Source organism: Leptonotus elevatus, chromosome 1 (genome assembly GCF_054856555.1).
Source record: "Leptonotus elevatus isolate MCC_2025b chromosome 1, RoL_Lele_1.0, whole genome shotgun sequence".
Classification (NCBI taxonomy): domain Eukaryota; kingdom Metazoa; phylum Chordata; class Actinopteri; order Syngnathiformes; family Syngnathidae; genus Leptonotus; species Leptonotus elevatus.
Window position 1 is genome coordinate 51,983,029 of NC_141239.1, and position 25,018 is coordinate 52,008,046.

At 40.6% G+C, this 25,018-nt stretch overlaps 1 protein-coding gene across 17 annotated transcripts in view; it reads left to right on the forward strand.

The window, feature by feature from the left end:
• nfixb (nuclear factor I/Xb) overlaps positions 1 to 24,579 on the forward strand; it is a 151,911-nt gene extending 127,332 nt beyond the window's left edge. For 10 of the 17 annotated variants that reach the window (XM_086068760.1, XM_086068786.1, XM_086068779.1 and 7 more), the window contains 6 exons: positions 1,699 to 1,773; positions 7,299 to 7,427; positions 11,195 to 11,370; positions 12,367 to 12,514; positions 14,473 to 14,564; positions 19,014 to 24,579. In XM_086068760.1, the coding sequence (XP_085924886.1) occupies positions 1,699 to 1,773; positions 7,299 to 7,427; positions 11,195 to 11,370; positions 12,367 to 12,514; positions 14,473 to 14,564; positions 19,014 to 19,028 (635 nt within the window). In that variant the 3' untranslated portion in view covers positions 19,029 to 24,579. The remainder of the gene's footprint in view (positions 1 to 1,698; positions 1,774 to 7,298; positions 7,428 to 11,194; positions 11,371 to 12,366; positions 12,515 to 14,472; positions 14,565 to 19,013) is intronic. The other 7 variants (XM_086068891.1, XM_086068863.1, XM_086068794.1 and 4 more) reach the window with 5 other exon arrangements.
• Positions 24,580 to 25,018: the final 439 nt, after the last annotated feature.

Sequence of the window (25,018 nt, forward strand, 5' to 3'; positions counted from 1 at the left end):
AGCAAAAAGTTTGTGTCTACATCAAAAGCATCACATTATTATGGTAATAAAAGCTTTAAAAGGATTTATATATATATATATTTGGGTAAATAAAAACAGCATTTTGAACACAATCTATTTTATTTGTTAACCAAATCTAGAATATTTGGTACAGAAGAAACATGTACCATGTTAAGTTTAAATAAATTAATAAATGCTGCACATTCTTCTTCTGTTTTAAATCTTCTTAGTAAGTCACACTGCCACATCACTGGTGAGCTATTTTTGACTAACAGGCTCCTGAGCTACTCATGTTGTCCTTAGGGCTAACTAGTACCCCATGGCGCTATTTGCAGGAAAAAAAATATTATTTTCAGGACAATCATGGAGCAAAAAGGCATCCGTGTCACTTTTGTCTTGCTCCCTCCCTCCTCCTCCATGTGTAACTGCTCACACCTCCCCTCTCTGCTCAACAAGAAAGAGGGCGGGGGGGACAACAACTAAGTATTCAACTAGCTATTTGACTAAGTATTAGATTAAGGCTCTGCCTTATATTATAAAAATCACATGACTTGAAGTGGACCAAAAACTGTTCATCTCTTCCACCATCCACCATTTTGGCTCAACAGTATGCAATGTTTTCACTTGTACTTAATCATATGTCCCCTTACTTTATTTAGATTATCTTTATGATTCTTTTTCAGTCACATGTTGACAAAGATCCAGCCCTTTGTCTGTAATTATGTCATAGCATATATTACATGCAGCATTTTTTTTTTTAAGAATCGCAGGCAGTTGTGATTAAATGGAAGTAAATCTTCCTGTTTACTTCTGTTTTCAACATCAGATATAGCAATGGCACGTTTTTGTTTTGTTGTATCTTAGATTTCTTAAAGCAGTTTTCCGAAATGTTTTACACCAAGTACCACTCGTATTTGCTCTCCAACTAGAGCACCGTCTTGTCCGACATTAAACTACAGTAGAATAGTAGCCCTAAGTGTTTGGGAAATCCTTTTATTCCTATTATTTCATTATTTTGTAAACCACTGTAACTTTATGAACAATTTAAATGTTTACACACGCTTAAATATGGGAGGTAACGGGATGGGGGAGTGGTACAGTATTTTTCAGTTTTTAGTTGCATAGTTAAGAACTAGTGGCACTGCTGCCAAATAACAAATGTTTCATTTCGGCCATGTTGATGCTTAGCTTTATCAATTATCTCCAAATATACAGTAAGAACCTGCTGCACGAAGTGTTATTCAGTGGTATTTAAATAATATTAGACAACTAAATGTCTTTGCATTCATATGCAATATGCTTATCTTCATAGCTGTTATCGATACCAACTACAAACGTACATGAAGACTATTACAGCATTCAAAAATGTTGTTTTTCATTTTGGTCTTTACACTTCAGCCATGCAAGCAAAAAAACTTAGAACTAATGTATTTAGTGTTTTACTTGATGTTTTTTTTTCATCCCGCTGTTACTCCTACTCACATGCTGCCATTTAATAGCACTGCTGTAGCGACGAAACTATTTAATAGACACAGACACTTGCTGCACCCTGTAACGTAAATCCCCTATTGTCCATGATTTAACCACCACCTCTCTTTCTCCCCCTCTCATTCTTTCCATCTGTTTACTTCTCTGTCCACTTCTCTCCTCCCCTCTTCCAATGTTAACTCTTCCCTTCTCCCCTGTTTGGCCTTTCAGTGCAGCACCATTTGGCCAGTGTGCAGGAGAGGAAGATTAAGCATGAGAGCGATGGAGTGCAGTTTCCTTACCATGGTTAGAGCAACATTAAACATTATACTGTGTACATGTGCTCTTCATATGCTCTACTTTGGCTCACACCAAGCTCAACTTGCATCTTCTCTTTTTTCTTTTATGAATTATGTACTGTACTTTATCTGTGAACTCTTCTCTTGTCTATCTTCGTCACTCGTGTGTCTTGTTTTCTGGCTATGCCGCCGCTGGGTGGGGTAATGTTTCTGCCAGATGTCTGCTGTTGTCCTCCGTGGATTTACCAAAGCCTTTTGGTTGCCCAGTATCTCCATAGCATTCACCGCCTGTCTGTCTGAGTGGCACCTGGGGAATAAAGCAAACCTTGGAGCACTAAAATCATCCATATTTACTGACCGTAAAATAAAAACAAATCTGACTGGGTTAAGTTGAAGATGAGTTATATTGGACCTTGAAAAAGCCTTTAGCCATTGCTAACTTGGTCGCTTAGTAACAGCAACCAACAAAACTTATACTTAACTATACTGTATTATATAACCTCCAGGGTCCCACAATGTACACCTCTAACCATCCCTCCATCCTTTTAAATCAATTCACTTACATGGACTAGCTGCTAGCTAGTGCTAAGTGCTATTTTCATCTCCGGTCCAGCATGCAAGTGGCCATATCCCTTCGTAAGTCACTCTAACGGCGTGAGAGGCTAGCATTGAAGCAACCAAGACAAATGCATTGATAAAGTGTCTAGCTGGGCTTCAATGACTGTAAACAGTTGATTTAATGCTTGATACACGGCTAAATATTCCCATACACATTATTCCGTGTTTGAACCACAATGCAATATGACAGAAAATGGACTTACTCACACCAATCCGCTACTCCATTCGAGTAACCACTGATTCGTCCACAGCCCTAGTTAAAAGCTAAAATAGCTCAAACAAACGAGTTGGTGGCCGGAGACTTAAAAGGGGAAGTACGCCTAAAAAAATTATTCACAATCGTATGTTCTAGTCTAAAAGCGGAATTCTGATTAATATTATAACTGTGGAATATGAGGTGTTTTGGATTTTTTTTGCCTTCTCAGGGGGCGGCCATTTTTCTACTGCTGTCACCTGAAAAGGAATGAAATAAATCATAGGCTCATCTATTTTCTGAAGCTAAGCCGTGGTTGGTTGTTAACTGAGCCTTGAGCAACTCTGACGTCATTTTAATTCAACAGCAAGTAGCAAAATGGCTGCCGCCCCCCGAGATGGATAAAAACTGGTGGATTTTGCTGCTTAATTCATATTACAAACACAATATTAATCAGCATGTCATGTTTAGGCCAGTGGATAGATATATGCAACATATTATTATAAAGAAAATTTTGGGGTTGACTTCCCCTTTAAGCACACGATTGTACATATTGTGTCATGTGCAAAACTCATACCATTCTTGCATGCATGAATCACAATTTCCCAAGATCAAGTTGTCAACGAGATGTACCTCAGTGCTTTGGGTGTTGTTTGAAAGTCGCACGTGAGCAACTGTTGAATTACGGCGTTTGGGACTCTCCTGCTCTTGATTGCCTAAACAGAGCTGTCGAAGGGCGTCCCACCTGCCGCAGACCTGCCTCTGAAAGATGGCACGTGACCCAAACAAATACCACTAAAGGCGCCCAGGTGTATCATCAACACGCAATGCCTTCTGTCGCCGAGGCACATCCTTTCACCCATGTGCGCGTTTGAAAAAGGCACGCGCACGCACGTGCAAAAGCTTGATTTTATCACACTGTCTTTCTGTGACATATATTCACACATACACACTGCCCCAATCTGGAGAGGGGCTGTGTTCCAGTCCAGATGGCGCCTCCATGTGTCTGCAGTGAAGGGAGCTACTGGGTTACAGCAGACATCTGCTCTGGTGGTGGTGGTGGTGGTGGTGATGGTGTTGAGAGTGATGGAGGGGTGGAGGACAGGAGGATGGGGGGAGGCCTCTGCCTGCTCTCGTGGTAACTCTCAACCTGAATGAAAAGCTTTGAAGCTTAGCAGGTGATCATGTGATTCATCATGACTTTCGCTATGTGCTGCCCTGCTCTCTCTCTACTCTCTCTAAGCCTGCTTGCCTCCTCAGTGGTGGGAAAAACCTCAAATGCTGCTTAACTGTTGGGGGGACTTTTGAAAATTGTGTTGGGATGTGTGTATGTTGTCAAGGTGTCTTTGTGTTGCCTCAGGTGCAATCCCTTGTTTGCCATTTATGAGTGTTAATGTAAATAATATCCGAGTTAATGTTTGCGTAGTAACTTTCTGCTATGCTTGCACTTATGTGCATTCTTGTGTTAGAGTGATGTGCTAAGAACCCGTACTATGACAGTTGGAGGTTTGTGTGGTTGCCAGCCTGTTAGCATAGCAAGACTGGATGATCCTGGGAGCAATTGGCTGCCAGTCTGCTTGTACAGTGGACCAGTGAGACCACTGATTTTTCCACAGAAATGTGTGAAATCTGACAACATGACCCAGGAACCTAATTATTAGTTTCATCCATTTGCACCCAACTGCAAAACCACCATAGTGGACACCGTGAAACAGCACTTCCTTTTTCATGAATGAGAGAGCTTAAACAAAGAGTTAACCATACATATTATAACTGAAATACCTGAATTGGTGCTACCATAAAACCCCCTTCCAATACAGCGAGAAACCTCCAAAGCTGAACAAAAGTCATTCGGCATTGTATTGCTTAATTTATTGATATACAGTTACAGTGACTAGCATTGGTAGTGCAGTGCTGCTTTCTTCCATACAGACACAAACGGGTTCAATTCCCACCAGGTGCCGCCACGTCCTGCCACAGGAGCTCACAAGTGCTAGTCAGGCCCAAGATTGGATACATGGGACTGTTGCATCTGGCATTAAACTGTGCCAAACATATCATATCCTGTGGCCAAAGTCAGCTACTATATATGCAAGTTACTTAGTAATGTAAAATTTCCTTAGTGCACATTTATTTTAGCATTTGACCTCTTTTATAGAGTTCATAGATGCCAGAATGTAGCAGTTTGTGTCACTTGCTGATCTGATTTGATGCACCTTCATAGCACTTACCCCATTTCGGTGCCTAGTCCGTTTTGGGAGTTGCGGTGCGATGTCAGTGGGGGGTATGTGATCACAGAGAACTTTTTTTGGGGCTTACTAGAATAAAGTGTAATTGCACATCCACTACAGTAGGTTGCAGTGGCGCTCTCAGAGTGCCTAAAACTGTGTACTTGAAACAATTTTATAGACAAAAAAAATGTTGAGAAGCACTGCCCTAGACAATAAATAGGTGGCTGTCATCTATTCTAAAAACCCACTTAGATGTAAAATATCAAACAAATGGGTGTCATTCCCATTCTTTGATTTGTGTGAATAAATATTCTCGTAGCCCGAGTGTTTTTACCATGAATTTGAAAAAATGAAACTCCACACTCCTTTCTTTACGTACACACTATGCGCCTGATGTCACAGCCGCTGACAAAGAGCGGGAAATTTGAACCAGAATCCAGTCAGAGACTTGTAGGAGTACCCATTGTGAAGAACTAAGGTGTTAATCTGCTAATTAGAAGATGTTTGAGTTACTTAAATTAAATTAAAAAATAATTAAATCTGCATCAACACATTACAACAATGTCACCCTTCCCTGCTCTATATATGAAAAGTATTTGAGCATTGTGGCTAAATAGAGATAACTCCCAGTAAAGCTTTTTTTTTCATGTCTAGAAGAAAAAAAAAATCAAACTCCTTCTACAAGTCTCAGATTCATAGTTGAAAATACCCACATCTTTGTTTCATAGTGCAGTATGTAATTGCATGAAATCTAATGATTGCCCTCTGAAGCAAATGTGATCAAAGCCATCAAATCTCAATATGTTGCATGAGAAAAAAACATTTGGTCCTTGTATCCACATCAATGTCCTATTCTATATTTCTACTTCCTCATTGGTGTCTGGCTTTTTAGATTGTTGTATCCAGAGCTTTATTTCAGCATGAAGTCAACACTGCGGTACTCTGCAGAGGTCAAATGCACCCTTTGGGTCTGTCCCTCAAACCTTGAAATTCTAAATTGCACCTTTTGGATGACCATATATCAAAATAAATTCCCTCAGTGCCGGCCACACGAGGCTGAGATCACAGCGGCACGCCTCTTTTATCTGTAGCGCTCACACTCTTGGCCATGTTTCTGGTCCACTGGTGAGCTGGGCCTATAATTAGCATGCCCATTTTTACCCAAATGACGAATGTTTCATCCAGGTCTTCCACCTCGGCTGACATGTATAGATTGGGGGGGGCATTTGAATATATTTGTACATGCGTGCCGGCCATGCCGTTACCACTGCTTTCCAACTGTACTCCTTCTTCCATCCATCTGCAGCCTTATTCCAGCCTTCAATGGCGCCTTGCCCAGCGCTCAACAGCCTGTGCGTGTGTGCACATGTGTGCGTGTGTAATTTTACCATGATCCATAATGTATTTAACTAATTTGCTCCCAAAAAATTATAAATACGTTCTATTTTAAATATTGCCATGCTCCCATAGACATATTTATAAAAAAATATATATATATTTTTTTTTTAATGCTAGAGCATTATTACAAAAACGGCCAGCAGGTGGCAGCAGAGTATAAGAGATCAACATGGGCCATGTTGAAAAAAGCTCTTTCCCACACTGTTTGAAACAGATTTGTGAATAATGATGAAACTTAGCTATATTCTAATGCTAATTGTTACAAAACGGAAACAGATAGAAATATGTTTTTTTTCCTAATGAAAGAAGAGACTCTAATCTTTCTTTTGGTAGGTTCCATGTTTTTATAGCAATAGAAGACAATATTCTGTGGGCCTTGTAAAATCAGTCAAACTCCAGTAAAATAGCCGGGAGCTTCAGTGAAAATGGCTGTGAGTCAATGAGTTAAGCAGTATTATAAAATGCCCTTCATAGTTGAAAAATGTCTGCTGTTGATCGCTCACTCGGGTCCCACCGGCCGAGCCAAATCTCATTCATTAAAGAGGCTAAATGTAGCTGCTGTTTGTGTTGAGTGTTTTCCTGTATGTCTCTTTGCTCTGGATGGACCTTGGCGACGAGGTTGTAGAAGTTTGGGATGGGTTATCGCATTGGCTTTGGATGTGATATTGCTAATCTTGGGCCGGCTGTGTGTCAAAGCACTGGTAGACTGTGGACAGCCTATTTAAATGGCCACTACAATTCCCAGCTCTCCTGTCTCCTGATACTCTGCGCCCAGCCACACTCCTCGCCCTGCCCGTCACTTCCCCTTTTTTTTACTGCTTCAAACATGGCCTCTCACCAAACCCTGCCCCTACATCCCACGCCCAAATATGACAGGGTACAGCTCGCCGACTGTACATAAATAGGAAGTAATAGTGAGTGTAGTCCACCCATCGGTTAATGATGATTTCATTGAGCTAACAATCTTAATCATTTGATTCTTGCAATCAAATTCAAAATACTTTTTTTTTAGAGTCAAAGTAAGCAACGCAGCCATGTTTCATTAAAACCTCGTCTCTGTTCTGCCATTTTGTTGATCCCCTTTTTTACCAGGACTGTCATCGCCTGGTTCTCTTAAGAAGCCGGGGAAATTCGATTTCAGCGCCCTGTCCTCCCAGACGAGGTCCCCCCGCATGGCGTTCACCCACCACCCACTGCCAATGCTGGCGGGAGTGAGACCAGGTGAGACCAATCCAGCTCCAGACCCTAATCGCTCCCTCCTCCTCCCACATCAACACCCCCACCTTATCCTCCTACCCACTCCCACCACTTGAGCCCCACCCCCAAAAGCAAAAGCGGGAGCAGCGTTTCGGGGAAATAAGAGTGGCTGGGAATTTCAAATCTGGCAGGTAGCTCTTCTGTGCTCGCCTCTGCCTCCTCATCTGTGTCTTCTAACATTGGAGGCTTTGGGTCAAACTGGTGACAGCTCTCAGGATTCTGGGCATGTGCTTTCCTGTGCTATTCTGTTGGTAGATGGTGAGGGGTGGCAAATGGTTTGCCTCTATGCCTACTTAAGTGCTTGAGCTCCCTCTTGCAGTCTCACCTGATTGTCATGCATTTGATTCAATGTGTGTCCACTCTTGTTGAATACAACCTACATGTTCTGTGACATACACATTTACCGAGTGCTTATTTTGTTTCTCTTATCAGCATTTTGGCAGAAATGAAGAAGACGTAGTCATGTACCATGTAAATCAGGGGTATCCAAACTTTTTCATCTGAGGGCCACATACCAGAAAATGGATGGATGCAAGGGCTGCTTTGAAATTCTTTTACTTTAACTTATGAAACATACTGAAATCAATCAAGCAAGCAATTATATATTGTTAAGATTTTCTAGTTATTTTAAAAAGTCGCTACATAACAGCTTTGAAGATTTGGAGGTGCCCTCAGCCCTGCATCCACTAAACTAGATCCACCCCTGTACTGAACAGCACCCTAGTCCCATCTTCACACTCGGAACCAAAACGACAGCAACGTGCAGTAAACTGACCACTTTTAAACAATTACAACAGGATTATTAATGTTCATAAATCACACCTTGACACAGAGCAGGAAGTGGAAGAAACAATTTTTGCTTTTAAAAATTGAATTCTCTTGATTGACCACAGTGTTTTGAAGTGAAATTGTTGTATTTTTATTTGTATCTAAGCTCTACTGTACATTATATGAACCAATTTATTATTAGCAGTGGCACCCTATTTTTCAATACTTTTCCTTCTCACTCTATCCACCTCCACCCCCTTTTGTTTTTTTTAAACTAGCCTTGTCGAAATAAATGTCAAATGTAATTTTTGCTATATGCCGCAGGGCCCTGCAAAATGGATGGTGGGCCGGAAATGGACCCTGGGCCATATTTTGGACACGCCTCATGTAAATAGTTAACAGTAATAAACACTTTGATATTTATTTTAAAAGTTTCAAAAATGTTCAAGTGATGAACATGCGCTCCAACCACAATGGCTTGAACAAATATAACAGTCCAAATGATTCAAGGACCATAAAATAGTCAATAATTTTATGTTGCTTAATTAATGTGATCTGTTCGTTTCATCTCTGAGAAAATTAAGCTGACGCAGATTTCAAAAGTCTTTTGTATGTCTTTTACTATTAAAAAAAAACATGGGTCCTTCTGTCAGTCATACATAAGGTCTTTCCCTGCCCGCGTATCTTACATTCAACCATTTTCAATACTGCTTATACTGACTCAGTCACAGGTTGATTATTAATTGGGCGTTGAGCAGAAATTTTGTCAGCTGCAGGAAATTCAGCTATATCAACCACATTCTCTAATTTGAAAAATATATCAATATATTGTTGTTTTTTGTGTATCTTAACCCCTTATCGTACATGAAGATAATACACTCACACAGCTAACTGAACATCAATGCTTACAGTAAGTACCGGTACCTAGTTGTCCAGCAAACACTTTTACCAAAGGAACCTGAAAGAGGTTGACATTGATGTCATGTCACGTCACCCTTTCACTGTTTATCTAGTTTCTTTCCTCTCATTGGATCATCACTTCGTATTTTTATGAATTTGCTTGTATTTTCATGAACACTGATTGATCAAGTGATCCAGTGATCACATCTGTTTCATTCAGACTGGCGAGAGTGGAAGATTAGCACTTGGACTGAAATGCTTTGTGAACCAGCTGGTCCTCCACCACGCTGAAGCAAGAAGCTCATGATAACAGCCGATATCAAACAAAGCCAAACGAGTCCAGACAATAAATCGCAGCTCTCCTAATTTTATCGCCACTGCACAGATAAAGCGTGCGGCGGGGTGGTGGTGGGGGTCTTCTCCTATTTGGAAAGGCTACATGTGTGAACGCAGCCAAAGAAGAAGCTCTCTGCAGATAATTTTCCATGAGCTTTTTGTGTAGTTTTGGGTACATTAAAAGCTTATCAAACCATCAATCCAGTATAAAGCAATGAGGCCGCTCATTAACTGTTGATTGGCTGCAGCCAGCAAACCCATCTCCGTAGCAGATACACATTTAAAGACATTCACAAACACGATGTGCTTTGTTTCTTTGTCTCCAAAGCGTTGTTAGTGGTGTTCATTTTGGTGATGTTCCCATGCTGGTGTAACGCTTCAACCACATCATCACCGAAGTTGTTTTTTAACGAAAGTGATCTGAGGGGACATTGAAGTGAGATTGAGAAGCACATTAAGAGCTGCCCTCACACGGCAGTGCTTCTGCAAGGTGGTGCTTTTGGCGATGTCGGTCCCTTTATTCCCATTCAGCCGAGTAGAAGGGCGTAGGATCCAAAGTCTACCCTCTCATCATCACCCCTACCACCGTAAACCTTTTCCCAACCCACCCCCTATACTCCCACTTTGGCCTTCACCCAGTCTTTAATGGGATTAACAGGGGGACTATAGGAACAGGGAGACAGCACCAATGGGGTGCAGGCAGCCTGGCATGGGTGCAAGGTGTTGCCGGGCTCCGAGACATAGGCCCCTTTCTGGGGGGTAATGCAGAGGGGTTGGCACTCTCATGAAGTACACTCGCGCACACAATGTATAAGACGTAAGTACCGAAGAGTGTTGGCAGCCTTACATGGGCAGCTGGGGGCTTGGATGGGATGGGTGTCAGACTGGCACAGTTAAGGGAAGAATGGGCCTCTAATATAAATCAAGTAGATTGAGTAATGGATATAGGTCTGACAGAGGGGGGCTTTGTGTGTCTGTGCAACTGCCCCTCACTCACACTTCACACCAATACTCTGATCGTTCCTTCTCTTTTGCTCAATAATGAGGAATATTGAGTTCCCTACTACAGATGTATCCATATGCGATGCTACTAAAAGTTAAAACAGCCTATTTGGAAGGCTGTGTGAAAAATTACTTCTATCAAAAAAAAATTATATATTTATAAGTGAGTCAGATCAAATATTGCTTTAGGATGCCAATGCCAAGTTGCACTGATGCCAATGACTCACACCTTCAAAACAGCTCATAGGCGGGCAAGCATTAAGAACTGCTAATTTAAGACAGTACTCAATGATCTCTTTGTGGGTTTCCTCTTTACAAGCTCTGCGGATCTGATTTTGAATGTGTGGACGTCAGATTCTATGCTTGCGTGAACCATGTATGACTTTGAATGTTGCTGACTAAAAAGTTTTTTTTTTTTTTTTTTTTTGCATCCCTCTGTCCACATCAGAGTAACATGAGAGAGAGTGAGAGAGCGAGAGCTGTCCTCTGTAAAGCTTTATAGATTCACTGGAGTGATCATAAAACTTTACGAGCATTGACCATAGCTATTAACCTAAAACAGCTTTTCATGAGAAAACAACATTTGCATTTTAGATTTGCACTTAAACTTTAATGATTCCTGTTGTGATGTGATCATCGCGCAGGCATCATTCACATCATTCATTGCTCCAAAGAATAAGCACAGGTTGCTTGCAGTCGTGTAACACAAGCATCTGCGTCCGCAGGGAGTCCTCGTGCTTCTGCCTCAGCCCTGCACTTCCCGTCTCCCTCCATCATCCAGCAGTCGAGCCCTTACTTCACCCACCCGACCATCCGCTACCACCACCACCCTGGACAGGATCCATTGAAGGAGTTTGTGCAGTTTGTCTGCGCTGATGGCCCAGGGCAGGCCGGCGGACAGGTAAGGTTTACTGCTTGTTACATGGGCCCTTTTTTGCTTTATTTACGTGAAGAACTGTAATTTGTAATTATTAGGCAAAGGGGAAAGTATGTGTAATGTGTCTCAATTATGTGTCAGTAAAAATTGTGTTTTAATTGAAAATAAATACAGTCAAATAAATGTTAATCACACGGTCTGGATGGCTTTACCGATGAATAATAATTATAGTGTAAACAGACTGAAACAATTATGTTTGTTAATATACCGTATATTGGAAGAAAAAACATTCAAGTTATAGGAATTATCTTGAAAACAATCAAAACACTCAAAAGCATGCATTTTTATGAGGTCATAGGTCAAATTGTTGTCATATTCATTTTGCTGTTTGATGATTTCAACATAGGCATTTCCTATCCTCCCGGAATTTTTTTTTTTCTTTGGCCCACCCACTCACGCAGACTTTGCAGCCATTCGCACACTGACATTTATTCACAATACATGTTAACCAAGCATATCAATCCTGTGTTCTATTTGTGTTTCCATCACTTGCTGTGGTTACCTTTTGAGTTGGACTTTGGTTCTTTGGTATTGGTATCGTTGATGGTGCTGTGCTTGTGTAGAAGAGTATTCTCTCATGGTTTTGATTTCTTGCCATCTTCTGGGTGAATGGCCGTCAATGATTTGCTCACTTACCTCTTCCACACCTCCTCCACCCACCATGGACCACCCCTGTGGAACCTCTCACGTCCAGCTCCAGCTCCCACTCCTATCAAACCCTGTGGTGACTATTATTTTTCACACCTCCATAAAAGATGCCGTCCACATACGTCATCCCTTTGGTTGTTGTTATCCACTACCTTCCTCTCCCTTCTTCCACCATCGCCTGCCTCTACCCCCACCTCCGTCATGGATATTTTTTTGGGACCTGGCATCCCGAGCTGCGTCCGTTATTTTTTCCATCCCGTGTTTGCGGATTGTCGCATGTCGCCCTCCTGACCCTGTTTGTGTTGTCTGCAGCCAAACGGGAGCGGCCAGAGCAAAATGCCAGGCTCCTTCTTGCTGCCTCCACCTCCCCCAGTGGCCCGCCCAGTGCCCCTCCCTATGCCCGACTCTAAACCCAACAGCACGCCCCCTGACGGCGGACTCTCATCGCCCGCATCTCCGTGTAAGTGACCCCACAAAGACCATTTTGAAAACCAAATCAAACTAAAAAAACAACTCAAAAGAATTTGACAAAAACACCCCCCTTTAGGGAACAACCCCGCCCCATTCCCATTGTACTTCCTCCAACTTCATGCCACCGTTGTTCATGTCTAACCAACAATTCACATCCCTTTACCCTTGGAAGCGGGGCCTGCACCGTTAAAATAACTTAGGAGAGCATAAAGTTAGATCAGAAGTCTCCAAAAGTTGAAGACGGAGCTGAGAACTGTCCCAGTGATCTTTGTGGTGCGCATCTGGGTTCTGTACCCGGTACCATCAGTTTGAGTGGCTCGACAGGTTGAACCTCATGCCCTAATGTGGATCGTTCCCTGCTTGACTCATCAGCAACAAGGGGAAACCTCAAAAAAAGAGATCAATTTGTAATTTTAGTGTGAGGAAGTTCCCGATTTAGAGTAGTTTATATGTCTCCCAAGAATTCCAGCAGAACGTGAGTTGGTAATGGTGGAAAAGTCCAATAGTTGTTATAGGCTGAACCTGAACAGAAGAATTTGTGAAGCTGAGTGTATCTGGAATTTTAAGGAGTGATGTCAGTTGGAAAAGTGGGACTACGCTCACAATACAATTTCCCTCCTCACCTGCAACTGGAGTGGCACTGGATGGAGCACTTTTTTGATTCAGTAGTTTTTCAAAAGTACAGTAGTATTTGTGTTTACCACAGTCAGTGTCTGAGAGTCCTTGATGTCGTTTGTACGTTATTCCAATTTGCAGTAAATGGATGTGTACTGTGTCCATGCCATTTAATTATGCCTAACCTCAGACTTTTCCTCCTGTCTCTCTCTTTGTTGTATTCATGTACTTACTCAGTTTAGTCTTTGAACTGAAGTCTCCACACTGAGTTGTGATTTCTCAAAATGTGGATTCACAAGCGTACCTGAATGGCCATATATTCGCACTCTGATGCCAGTGGTCTATAAATGTCCCTGAATGGTTCTCAGTATTACTGTTTGGAGTGCTGAAGTATTTCCCGCACTGAGTTTGTCAATGGGATTTAAATATAGGTAGCAACCTGGGGCTCTGTAATAGTTTTATATTCTAGATAACAGATTATAAAAATAGATGAGTAGATGACACCACTCATTGTCTTAAACAACTCTAAGGAGGGCATTCCAATATTGTCCTTTCAAAGCCATGCTTCATCACAAATTAAATTGAAGTCTATCCACTAACTGTAAAGAATTGTCTATGGTTGGTGAGGAACAACCCATAAGCCACCCAGGTTGTCACTAAACTCAAACTGTGTATTGTCCTCACCAAAGAAAAAAGCCTCTTTCCACTACTGATACTGTCAAGCTCACTTTTGATGCTGCTGACCACTTGGACTACAAAGGACATCCAACAAAGATTCAATGGCATTTTGATGCTTGTGTAACTGGGACATTGAATATGGATGGTGTACTATGAACAAAAACTCAAAGCTTGAGATGGCCTGTCTTGAGGATCAGCTAAACTATCATTAAGCTTTGGGAATGTCCTCCCGAAGGTCTGCACTGAAGAAGTCTGTCAACTGTGTTTAGTTATGTGGAAGGAAACAATATCTCTCTCAAATCACCCATAAATTGTGGTCAAACGCGCAGCCAGTTATTAGGCAAGAGTACTATTGATGACTGTCGAATGTTAGTCTGACAGTTACGAAAGCTGCATTAAAAAAAAAAAAAGAAGCTACAAATAAAGATTTTTGTTTGCTAATAGACACAATAAAGATCTAATTGTGTCTCTTGCAACTCTTTTTATATGGAAGAAAAATTAGCTTCTGTTGTCTTGCAATATTTGTGCTTTTATAAGTAACATTAGGGAGTGATGCTGGATGGATTACACAATGTTAGGCTTGCTTCTTTGCCATTATTCAACATTTGTCTTTTAGTACACTTAACATCTTTTTGTCCTCTTCTGTTTCGATAGCATACTCCACGCCAGGCGCCACAGCTCCCAACAGGTTTGTCGGCATCGGATCACGGGACAACAACTTTCTGAACATCCCACAGCAGACGCAGGTGGGACTTACAGTGTGACATAGCACGTTTAGTGTGAATGAGGGGTAATTGTCTACTTGCCCAATTCCTAACTGTCCCTCACACTATTCCACATTTACTGTATTTTAATGTACATTGGGATCATTTGCCATATGTGGCCATATTTGGTACAGATGGAGTCTCCCCTTCAGGCTACAGGCACTCTCTTGCTGCCTATTTCATTTCCCGCTCTCGTTACCTCTAATCTTAAATAGTTGTTACCTAACCTAGTCTTCTTATAACATCTATACTGCTCTCTGCGGCAAAACTGTTTCTATTAGCTATGTCACTTTCTTCGTGCCACCACTGGTCATAAGCCTCCAATTACCACCGGTACTTTTTTCATTAGTATATACTGTACTGTAACCTCACCCGCCTAAAGCCAGCTCAGCTACGCTCCCCAACACATGGAAACCATCTGAATCTCCTCTGCTGATCCCTCCCTTCTCTCTCTGCCCTCCATACTTTCACTCATCTTTACTTTCATCAATCCTGTTCTTTTCTTCCCAGTTGCTTCGTACACTTTCATTTTTATTGTCTTTTCTTTTTCTGTTCTGTTGCTGCTTTCGTCCACTGCCTTCCGAAACTTTGATTTATTTTCTACCATAACTGTTTTGAATTCTTTACACACATGTTGAGAGGATTTTTTTTTTAAGTTGACCGGTGTCGTGAAAAGCAGAAATCCTTTTTTTCGCCGAGGAACAAATTGTTAGTTCAGTTATTGTCAAGTATTACAAAGCATAATGCTTCACAAATTGTCCCCTTTGTATTTAATTATCTCAACTAATGTCCAATGTTGTATAATTAATTATAGTTATAATCTCTAGGACATGTCTTAAACTTGAGTTAAAAAAAAAAAAAAAAGAATCATTATAGACTGTATATGCTGATTAATGGGATTTAGATGCCATCTAGTGGCAAGTTGAAGATGTGACAGAAAAAGAGGAAAGAACAGGAGTAAGATCATTTAGGCATTAGGAGGTCTGTGGTTACAGATCCATTCCATTGTCCATGCTGAGTTTGATGCATCATGGGGTCTCCCCTCCAAAGTCAAGATTTAAGGAGCATAGCAGACAGGTCTCGGCAAACCAGATTCAGCACTCACAGTAAAATGGGTCTTAAGGAAACTATGCGCAGTGTCGGCCTCCAGAACCCAAATTAGAACTGGAGCGCAGCTCTGCTTTGCATGCTACTTTTAGCCACTCAAGAGTAAGCAGGGAGATGTTGCCATGGTTCAGGTCTGCTGAGACCAGGGTACATGGGAGTGGGTTAACTGGGAGGGGCAAACTCCTTTCTGACAAAACAAAACGCCAGACAATGACAAAAGAGTCCGACTAGGAGGGCTCAAGAGTTTCCAAGGCAAGATTTTGAGAATGTCAGCTTGCTGGTCAGCATTTCACACATATTTAAAAACAAAACAAAAATATGTGTTACTGTTTACATTCTCAGTTATTCAATTCATGGTAATCCAAAAACGATTTCAATAGATGGCAACTGGACTTCTCCTTTGTTAATTGGAGAATATGTTTCAATTTTGTACCAAAAGATGAAAGTCATGAAGAAGGTCTTTGGTCACACATCGACAAAAAACAACAACAATTCCAGTTGCTGGGTTGGATGTAGCATGATAGTGGCACAATTGCCAAGATTCATAGATGAAGACGCTGGGTACTAGCTTAACTCAAACTGCGTATGTCAGTGTCTGGGTCAACCACAGACGTTGCGGCAATGCTATTGCAATAATATTGACAAAGCTTCTGAACTCTACCCTGCACCAAAATAGACCCTGGACAAAATTGCCACCATTCTTAGAGTCACACTTTGGACTAGGAAACAGTTATTGATGGATGTTGTGACTATATCATCAACATTCTACACAATTTAGTCATAATTAAGCAATTGGTGAATTGCTGCAGAACAGTTCAATAATTGATGCTGAGTTATAATTACATCCCATTTCTCATTTTATAGCAGCAAACTTCCACCATATATGTCCTTATAAGTACTTAAAAAGATACACAACACCTTTGAGAAAATGTAGTTAACACATGCTTTAATTGTTTTAGTTTGTCTCAAGCTAAGTTGGGAAAGATTGATGACCCATACTGCACTAAGCCTCCCCCAGAGGGCAGTTGAGATTATTTGTGTTCACTTGGGGTGAGCTGTGAAACTCTGTACAGATGTTCCTGATTCCCAGAGGATGACTCCTACTGACTGATTTGCTACAATGCCACCATGAAGCATTACTTGATGCTTCTGTTGAAATTCCCACATAACTAACGGGATGTTGTCAGCTTATTTAAGGCACAAAACATCCGTCATATGTGTGAAACCATCCAATATCTTTAAAGTGGAAAGCAACCCCAACATTTTTTTCTTTTATTTTTACAATATTATGCTCTATGCACTCCCACTAGTCTAAACACGGTGTTTTGATTAATATTGTGTTTGTGGAATATGAGTTAAGCAGCAAAATCCACGCATTTCAGGGCACGGACGTTTTGCGACTTGCTGTCAACTGAAAATTACGTCACAGTAGTTCAGGGCTAAGATAACGACCAATCACAGCTCACCTGTTTTCTGAGTTTGCTCGTGATGTTCACACACTGAGCCGTGATTGGTCGTTACCTGAGCCCTGAACAACTGTAAAGTCATTTTGTGTTGAAAGCAAGTGGCAAAATGGCCGCCCCCTCAGATGGATGAAAATGGGTGGACTTTGCTGCTTAACTCATATTCCACAAACTCAATATTAATCGGAATGTTGTGTTTAGACTATTGGTTTGCACATACAACATACTATTGTAAAGAAAATGTGTTAGGTTAGTGCACCACTTTTTTTGAAGGGCTCATTGACTGAACTAGTGAAGTTATTCTTGTAACACAGTCAAATCTGTGTATTTAATTTATTTTTATTATTTTGTGTTTTCTTTACCTAATTTCAATAACTAATTATATATACCGAGGTACACATATAATGTTATCCAGTTTATCTTGGACATGTCTACGTCACTACGCACGGAATGAGTTGCGACGTAAGTAGCAATGGTGGTGTACGTCCAAATAAAGTTTCTACAAAATGTATTAGGAAACGATTTTTGAAAAATTTATTTTATAGTTATGCTAGTAAAAAACAAATAAATAATATAAAGCAAACTTTTCATCACAGTTGGGGTTCCTTTTAAGTGATATTTCTTGAAATTGTAAGCAAGTATTGCAAGCTAGTTAAAGGAGAAGTCCGGAGTTTTGACTGTTTCTGTTTGTAAACAAACCGTTTCTGTTTGTAAACAAGCAATTCAAAACGGACCGTCCCATGGTTCAACCCATACGAGCTCAACGTTCACGCCCCCTGCCTCTAACCTCACTCAGCCAAGCACCGGTAGCTTGCTGTACAGCAGCAGAGGGTGTCTCAACTGTGGAACCTGCGAGAATGAGTGACGAGTTATATTGGTCACATTACTGATCCGAGACCAGCGATCACAGACAGGGATAAGCTTCACTTATTGCCAGGTGTAAATATAGGGATATAAGAAAAGTTAAACCCTCGTTCTATATTGCCGAGTTAGCCTTGTCAATGTGACTTAGCCTAGCATGTCGCTAAATCAGCAAGCTAACATTATCTTTTCTATTTAGCACTTACCTGTCCAATAGCAAGCAGGCCAACTCTGCGTCGCTCTTAAGCCCAAGCCGCTCCTTCAGAGCTCAGAAGCGGGTAAATGCCAAGCCAAGATTGACTCTCGTTTTCGTTATCTGCTGCACGTTTTGTCATGGTATGCTTTCTTTTTTTCACTTTGACCGCCATTGTGAGTTATCGCTGAAGTCACTCTACTCGAGCCTACAGACTACGTTTACATGCAGGCAATACTCGGGTTATGGTCAGAATTCGGGTTTCTGGAACGGATCGGAATAACAGGTTTACATGCGCAAGTTGACAGAGTTACCCCCGTATACATGGCGTACATGCGGTTCTTGTCGATACACGCCAGAAGCACAGACTTACTTATATCTAATGTTGTCTTACATCTAATGTTCCTACACGGACATGAATTGTTGAACACTGCAAGCTGGATATAAACATTGTTTAAGCATTACGAGTGATGTCGCGTGTGTCTCACATGATTAGTTAACGTGTCACAAACAGTGGCATTCTCGTCACAGAGGCACAATATAATGTGAAAATGCTGCAGAGAAAACAATGTATTCAAGCGAGGCCCGTGTAGGACGGGTCATTACTACAAAGATTCATTGGGAGAACAAACAAACTTACCACCACACATTAACAGAAGCTCAGAAGAGTAGATTTATCTAGCATTTATTTCTGAGTGAAAACGTTGAACTCTTCACCTTTAAGCTTTTCGTATTTTGGTGGTCACAGTTTTACATTTGTACTTATTTCACAGCTTAAGCTTTAATATCTTTTTTTCTCTCTTTCAGTCTTGGTTCCTCTGACAAGATCTGTGTGAAAACCAGCAACTAGAATTCTTTCTTTACAATATAGATAATTATCCTACAATCAACGCAGCGACTGGCCATTACATCGCATCCCACTCACAAAGTCAAATCCAATGAAGCACCGTGCAGGAAATTTCAGCAGAATTTAGAGGAACTCTGGGCTCATTGTATTCAGTCAGAGGAAGGAGCCATATGGGGCAAAGATGGCAAGATGGAAAGGTGACAGGATGGACAAGAGGACGACAGGACAGAGAAGGATAAGGCGGCAAGCAGCCCGCAGGCATGTCTCCTGAAAAGAAAGGAAGCAGCACCAAGCAACCATTGCAGCGATGCAGGAGGATCCTGAGGATATGAGAGCTACGTCAACTTCCTTGCAAGGACGCAATGGCCTCAAATATCAACCAACATTTAAACAAAACCCACCGTCAAATACTCAATTATGTTTCTAGTGAAAGCTGCAGTCCATACTCCACCCAAAAGCTGTCAAATTGACCAATGTGTCTCTCTCGGGATGACCAGTGACTCTATAAAAGCCCCCTTGCGCCCTCCTACTAACTAAAGAGACATTATGCCAAAATATAGCTTGAAGGCTTTGCACCTACAGGCTGAATCAATTAACATGAATCCTATCGATGTGCACTATTTACCCACAATGCACGAAGGTCAACCCAATTGGCCTATTCCGAGTTTTATTGTAGAGAGAAAAAAGCAAGGCGCAAGAAGCCGACACATTGTTACTCTGTGTTTGTCACTTCTGCCCACATGCGTTGTAAACTGTCCAATCTGACGAGGAAAAAAATTGTGTGCCATGAACACAGCATTTGTATACATTGAAAAATGAATTGTGTAGTATTTCTAGGAGGTGTGCTGTGTAGTCACAAAGCAAGCCCAGTGAACTGTCACTACCTATTCAATTAGCAATCCAAACCAACACTGTCAAATCAGTGTGCACCAATATAGATAGCATCTATTGGTTGCCCTCCCTTTGCCCTCTTGTAATGTAGCTGATTGCTTTTGGTATCTCGTGCATGTTCTTTTTATTTGAATTCCTTTGGGATTTGTACTATTTTGTAATTGTTTTGTATTTGAATGACAGCACCTTATATGAAGAAACACAGTAGGACATCTAGCAAGGTGGTTAGCCCACGCCTAGCCTAGCGTAGCCTAGCCCATGGTCAGGTTTCAAAAACGGAAGAAAACAATTTAAACATTTTGGAAGACTGTTGCTTTCTTTCCAAGAGTTGTAAAGAACATTGAGGCCGTTAATGTCAATTTGGTAAACATGAAGCCACAGCCCGTTTAGCAAAGACAAATTTGGGAGCAAAAATAACTGTTAGCCTGGCTATGAGACTGCTGGCACCTTGTGTAGCTAATCTCATTTGTGGAATCCTTTTCTAACGTGTTAAGATGGCAAACTGCCGTTTTACCGGCAGGGAAGTTGAACACTTAAAACGGAGAATTAAGTTAGAATTAAATTAATTAAGTAAATAAGCTTCTGCTAATACCGTTGCTTTTTTCAATTCCAGACAAATGCGCAGGGTTCATACAAAAACATTTTTATTTTTTATTTGATTTTATTGTTTTGGTTTTAGCACTCGGAAAAAGCTCAAGTACCATTGAAATTCGATCGAAAGGTGTAAAAATTTGACAAATGTGATGACCATGACTCTTAGCTAGATACAAAATTATCATATTTACATATTTTTAATCCCCACAAAAAGGTGTATGAACCCTGCAAAGTGTAATAGTAGCAACTGTACAAGTACAAACTAGAAGGTTGTGACAATCAAAAGAAAACTTTTTTTCCCGCAACTTATTTGCTGAGGTTTGAAGTGGCACCAAAACCTAAGCTTCTACTATTTGGACCATGTTTGGCTGGTGGTGGTGGTGACACTTGTATGACAAGTGTTGGAGTAAGAGAAACGGAAGAGAAGGGAAAGGTTGCTGAAACTGGGAAATTGCTCTTTTTCTGTCTCCCTAAAACGTTTACCCTGTTGTTTACACTCCCAGACGGGCCGCTGCTCCAAGAGCGGAGGGAACCACACTGCGGAGCAAAATTAATATGTGACATATCGTTATGTTTTCAGTTGCCATGTGCCCACTTTTTTTTTTTAAAGCTGATTCAAAAAAAACAAAAAAACAATGGGATGCACAGGATTAGTCTTTAGTTTAAGGAGGTGGCTATGGTAATGTCAGCCACTGTATATTGTGAATTGATGAGCCCTTATTGATCAAAAAATGCACTAAAACAATCACGCCAGCCAAACTTTTCTATCACCAATTTAAAAAAAGTAAGTGTTCATATGCGTCTTAAATGCTGACACACACACACACATACCCTGCCCAACTGAACTCGACGAGGGAAGTCTTAAATGTCGACAATCTGACGAGGCCTTTTTGCTTGTAATCCTTTTCTATGAACGTCATGATATTCCCAACGGTTCACTTAGTCTCTGATGGACGTCCGAACGGTTCCATTGAAAGCACCCATCCGACCTCACAAAATAACTGGACTGCCTGGCCATGTTCCTCACTGCAGGGAAGCTAGATAGTTGGCCAACCATCTCATAGAGAGCGAGTTCCGATGACTTCACGGTGGCTTCTGTCATTTCTTTTCTAATCTAAAGGAAGTGCCTCTGTATTCCCATTATGCAATTTGTCAAACATGAATTCAGGTTCTTTTTTCATATATAAGCTATAGTGAATGGTGAAAAAAAATCTATGTCAGGAGAAGGGAGAGAGCAGTTCACTAGATAATCGCAAGCATCTTTATATATAATACACATATATATTTATAGATATATACTTTTGTTTTTATTTGCAATATAAGCTCAGTGGCAGTCTAGTTATTTTTTGAAGCATGGCAGTCATAGGTTGCATCTCAGTAACGGCTGATTGGAGCTAAGTAGCAGCCTCTCAATTGCACAAAATGGCAGGATAGACAAGAAAGTCGATGGCAAACACAATAATTACATTTAAAAAAAAAAAAAAAAAAAAAACAATCAGATGTTGTAGATTTGTTCAAAACAAAAGATCAGCTTATGTTTAGTTGTTTTCATTCTTGTTTTGTTGGGAAGCATTGTTGTTGAAACTCAATGATGTGTGTTGATTGAGCCATGTGCAATGCCTTGGTAGAGGATTTGTGTGTTTGTTTGCCATTGTTTGAGGGTGTTGCAAGAAAAGAGGGAAAAATCTCTCTTTTTTCTGTTTTTCACTTGTTATATGTGTTTCAAGTCCATATGCTCTGGGACTCTAAATATCAGAGTGGAGAAAAAAAATCCAGCTCTTTGTAAGTAAGGGGGGAATTGTTTTTATAATTTTCTTTTTTGTGGTCTTTTTTTTTTAAGAATTATTTTATTTTTCATCATTTGTTTTCAACATGTGGGAGGGCTGAAGGAACGATTTCGCAACACAAAAAAATACATATTACCATGAAAACTGGTGCTTTTTAGCGAAGAGTATTAAAACCATACCGAAAAGAAAAAATTACTACTAAGGCCAATGCATCACATAATTCTGTCAACAACCATAAAATATTTTGAGAAAAAGTTGACATTTTTGCTCGGTTTGTAATATTACAGGAATGTACTCTTTTCCAAACAACAACTTTGAGCTGAGGATTTTAAGAATGAACTTTATTCCATACAATTACTACATTTTTAATGAAACGTTATTCTAATAAAAGTACAGTTTTTGACCACATTTATCTCATATTATAATGTTTCTTTTCAGTATGGCCCGAGTACTTCTTCATGCTTTCTAAAGTACCGTAAATCGTTAATAGACCTGCATAAATATTACACACATAATTGGAAAATTATCATCAAAACAAATTTGAGGAAAACATGCATTATTCTATTTGTCTTTTTGTATTTACAGGGGTGGGGGGGGGGGGAAAGGTTGTTGTAACAAAAGGCATTTTTCCCCTCATGAACTTTTGACACCATACGGATTGTATCATCTCATATCCAATATCCTAATATGGGACAAAGACAAGCTCTTCCCCATTTGGGAGATGCACAAAAAGACCATGAATGATCATTTGTTTCCTTGTCTGGCAAGATTTTCCTTTTATTTGGTGTAAAAATTCCGTCGGAAATTTACATTTGCTCCGAGTGGTGCTGTCACTCATTCAAGTGAAACCCCGCCCCTTTTCACCCATCACCCACTTGTAAATGATTATAAATATGTGTTTGGTGAAGTAGTGGTCTAGACTCAGAGCATCTTAAAGGTTGTCCCTAAAAAAAAGTGCCTTTTGTTCACAGACTCCATCTTGTATACTCCTGAGATCCCATCTCAAAAGGAAAAAAAAAGTCCCCTCCTTCATCCTTCTATATCCACTTGTTTCTCTTCTTCTCCTTTTTAAAGCAGTATACATTGTACTAAAGGCAATTGGTGTGATTTAGTTCCTGTTTTTATTGTTGAATAATTAAAAAAAAAAAAGCAGAAAAATGAAAAAGACAAAAAAAAAAAGCTTCTCTTTCTCTCTGTATCTTGTCTTCTGTCGATCTTGGACACTGGAGTAGTCTGTAGCTGCCCCTCATCCTTTTTCCTTTTTTCCCTTTTCTCCAAATGGTGGGGTTTAAAAAAACAAAAAATACACCAGATATTTTTTTTCTTTTTGTCTGAGCAGAATGCAGTTAGCTCACATGTTATTCTTGTCTGTATGCTTCACATTGTATTACCATACCCATCTTCTTCAGCTTCTCCATTCAACCGCTAATGTAAGTGAACAAGTGACACCAGCGGGCTCTGGGCTGTGTTGAGGATGGAGGGGGGCTTGGCATGGGTCAGGGGCGGGGTTCGAGAGGCAACAAGCAATCATACTTGGGTTTAAATGAGGGAGATGTGCTTTAGAACTGCTAGTAAAGACATTCATTTGTAGTCCTTGTTTGTGTATGTATTTTTTATAATCACATTTGGGATTGATTTTTATTTTATTTTTTTCATTGCAAATGCTTAACCTTGGCAGCACTAAAGCGCTGCACTCAATTTTGCACCTTTCAAGTGGCAGAATGGAACCACTTAAAAAAAAAAATGGTAATCGTTTGTTTTTGTTTTTAAAGCACCTTATTAGCAGACTGGTTCCATGGTGTTGAGGCTTAAAGGCTCATTTTAAGCACAATCAATAATGTCACACACTGCCTCACAATATGGAGTCTCTAAATTAGCAGTGTGTTGTAAACGTAGCGACCAAAGTGGTGTGCACCGACTTTGGCAAGCATTTTTTTTAAAAGCACCTTGAAAACGTACCAGCAGCAGCAGTATTATCAAGCACCACAGTTGAGAAGCCATATTGGAGAGGGACGGGTTGCACAGGTCAGTGGGGTTGAGGGAGGGGGGCAGTGATTGACACCCACCACCACCTAACCCACCAAGAGTGCTTCTTCTCCTCCTCCTCCCTTCAAAGCAGTGTCCCATCCTCAGACACACTTCCAAGAGCCCCTGGTGAAATGCATGTGTTAAAGTTTCTTTTCCATAATAATAAAAAAAAAAACAGTTTGAAAAGAGCAACACTTGATTGAATAAAAGGATGTTCTTAACTGTACCTTTGTGTTTGATTTAAGGGCTTGGGTTTGTTTTCGTGCAAATGATGTTAGTAATTTTGGGATCTGGCTTTAATATTAACACGAGAGCATGCCAAAAGTGTGCGTCTCTCATTGAAATTAAAAAAGGACAGTGGTACTGTCTGATAGGGATGTAACAATACTGGCAATATCGTGATATCGCGATATTAAAACTGCCACAATATATCGGCGCCGTCATGTCACGATATTAAAAGCATCTCATCTGATACAGTTTTGCAGTCGTTTACACACTCAAATGGAAATTTTCACACAATTGCCGATGTTTACACACAAGGAGCAAAACACTTGTCCAGAGTTGCACAACAATAGGTACAGACTCAGCTTCACACTTTTTGCAAAACATTACACACAGTGATTTGCACACACGACACACATTTTCAAACCTTAGACACAGATAAG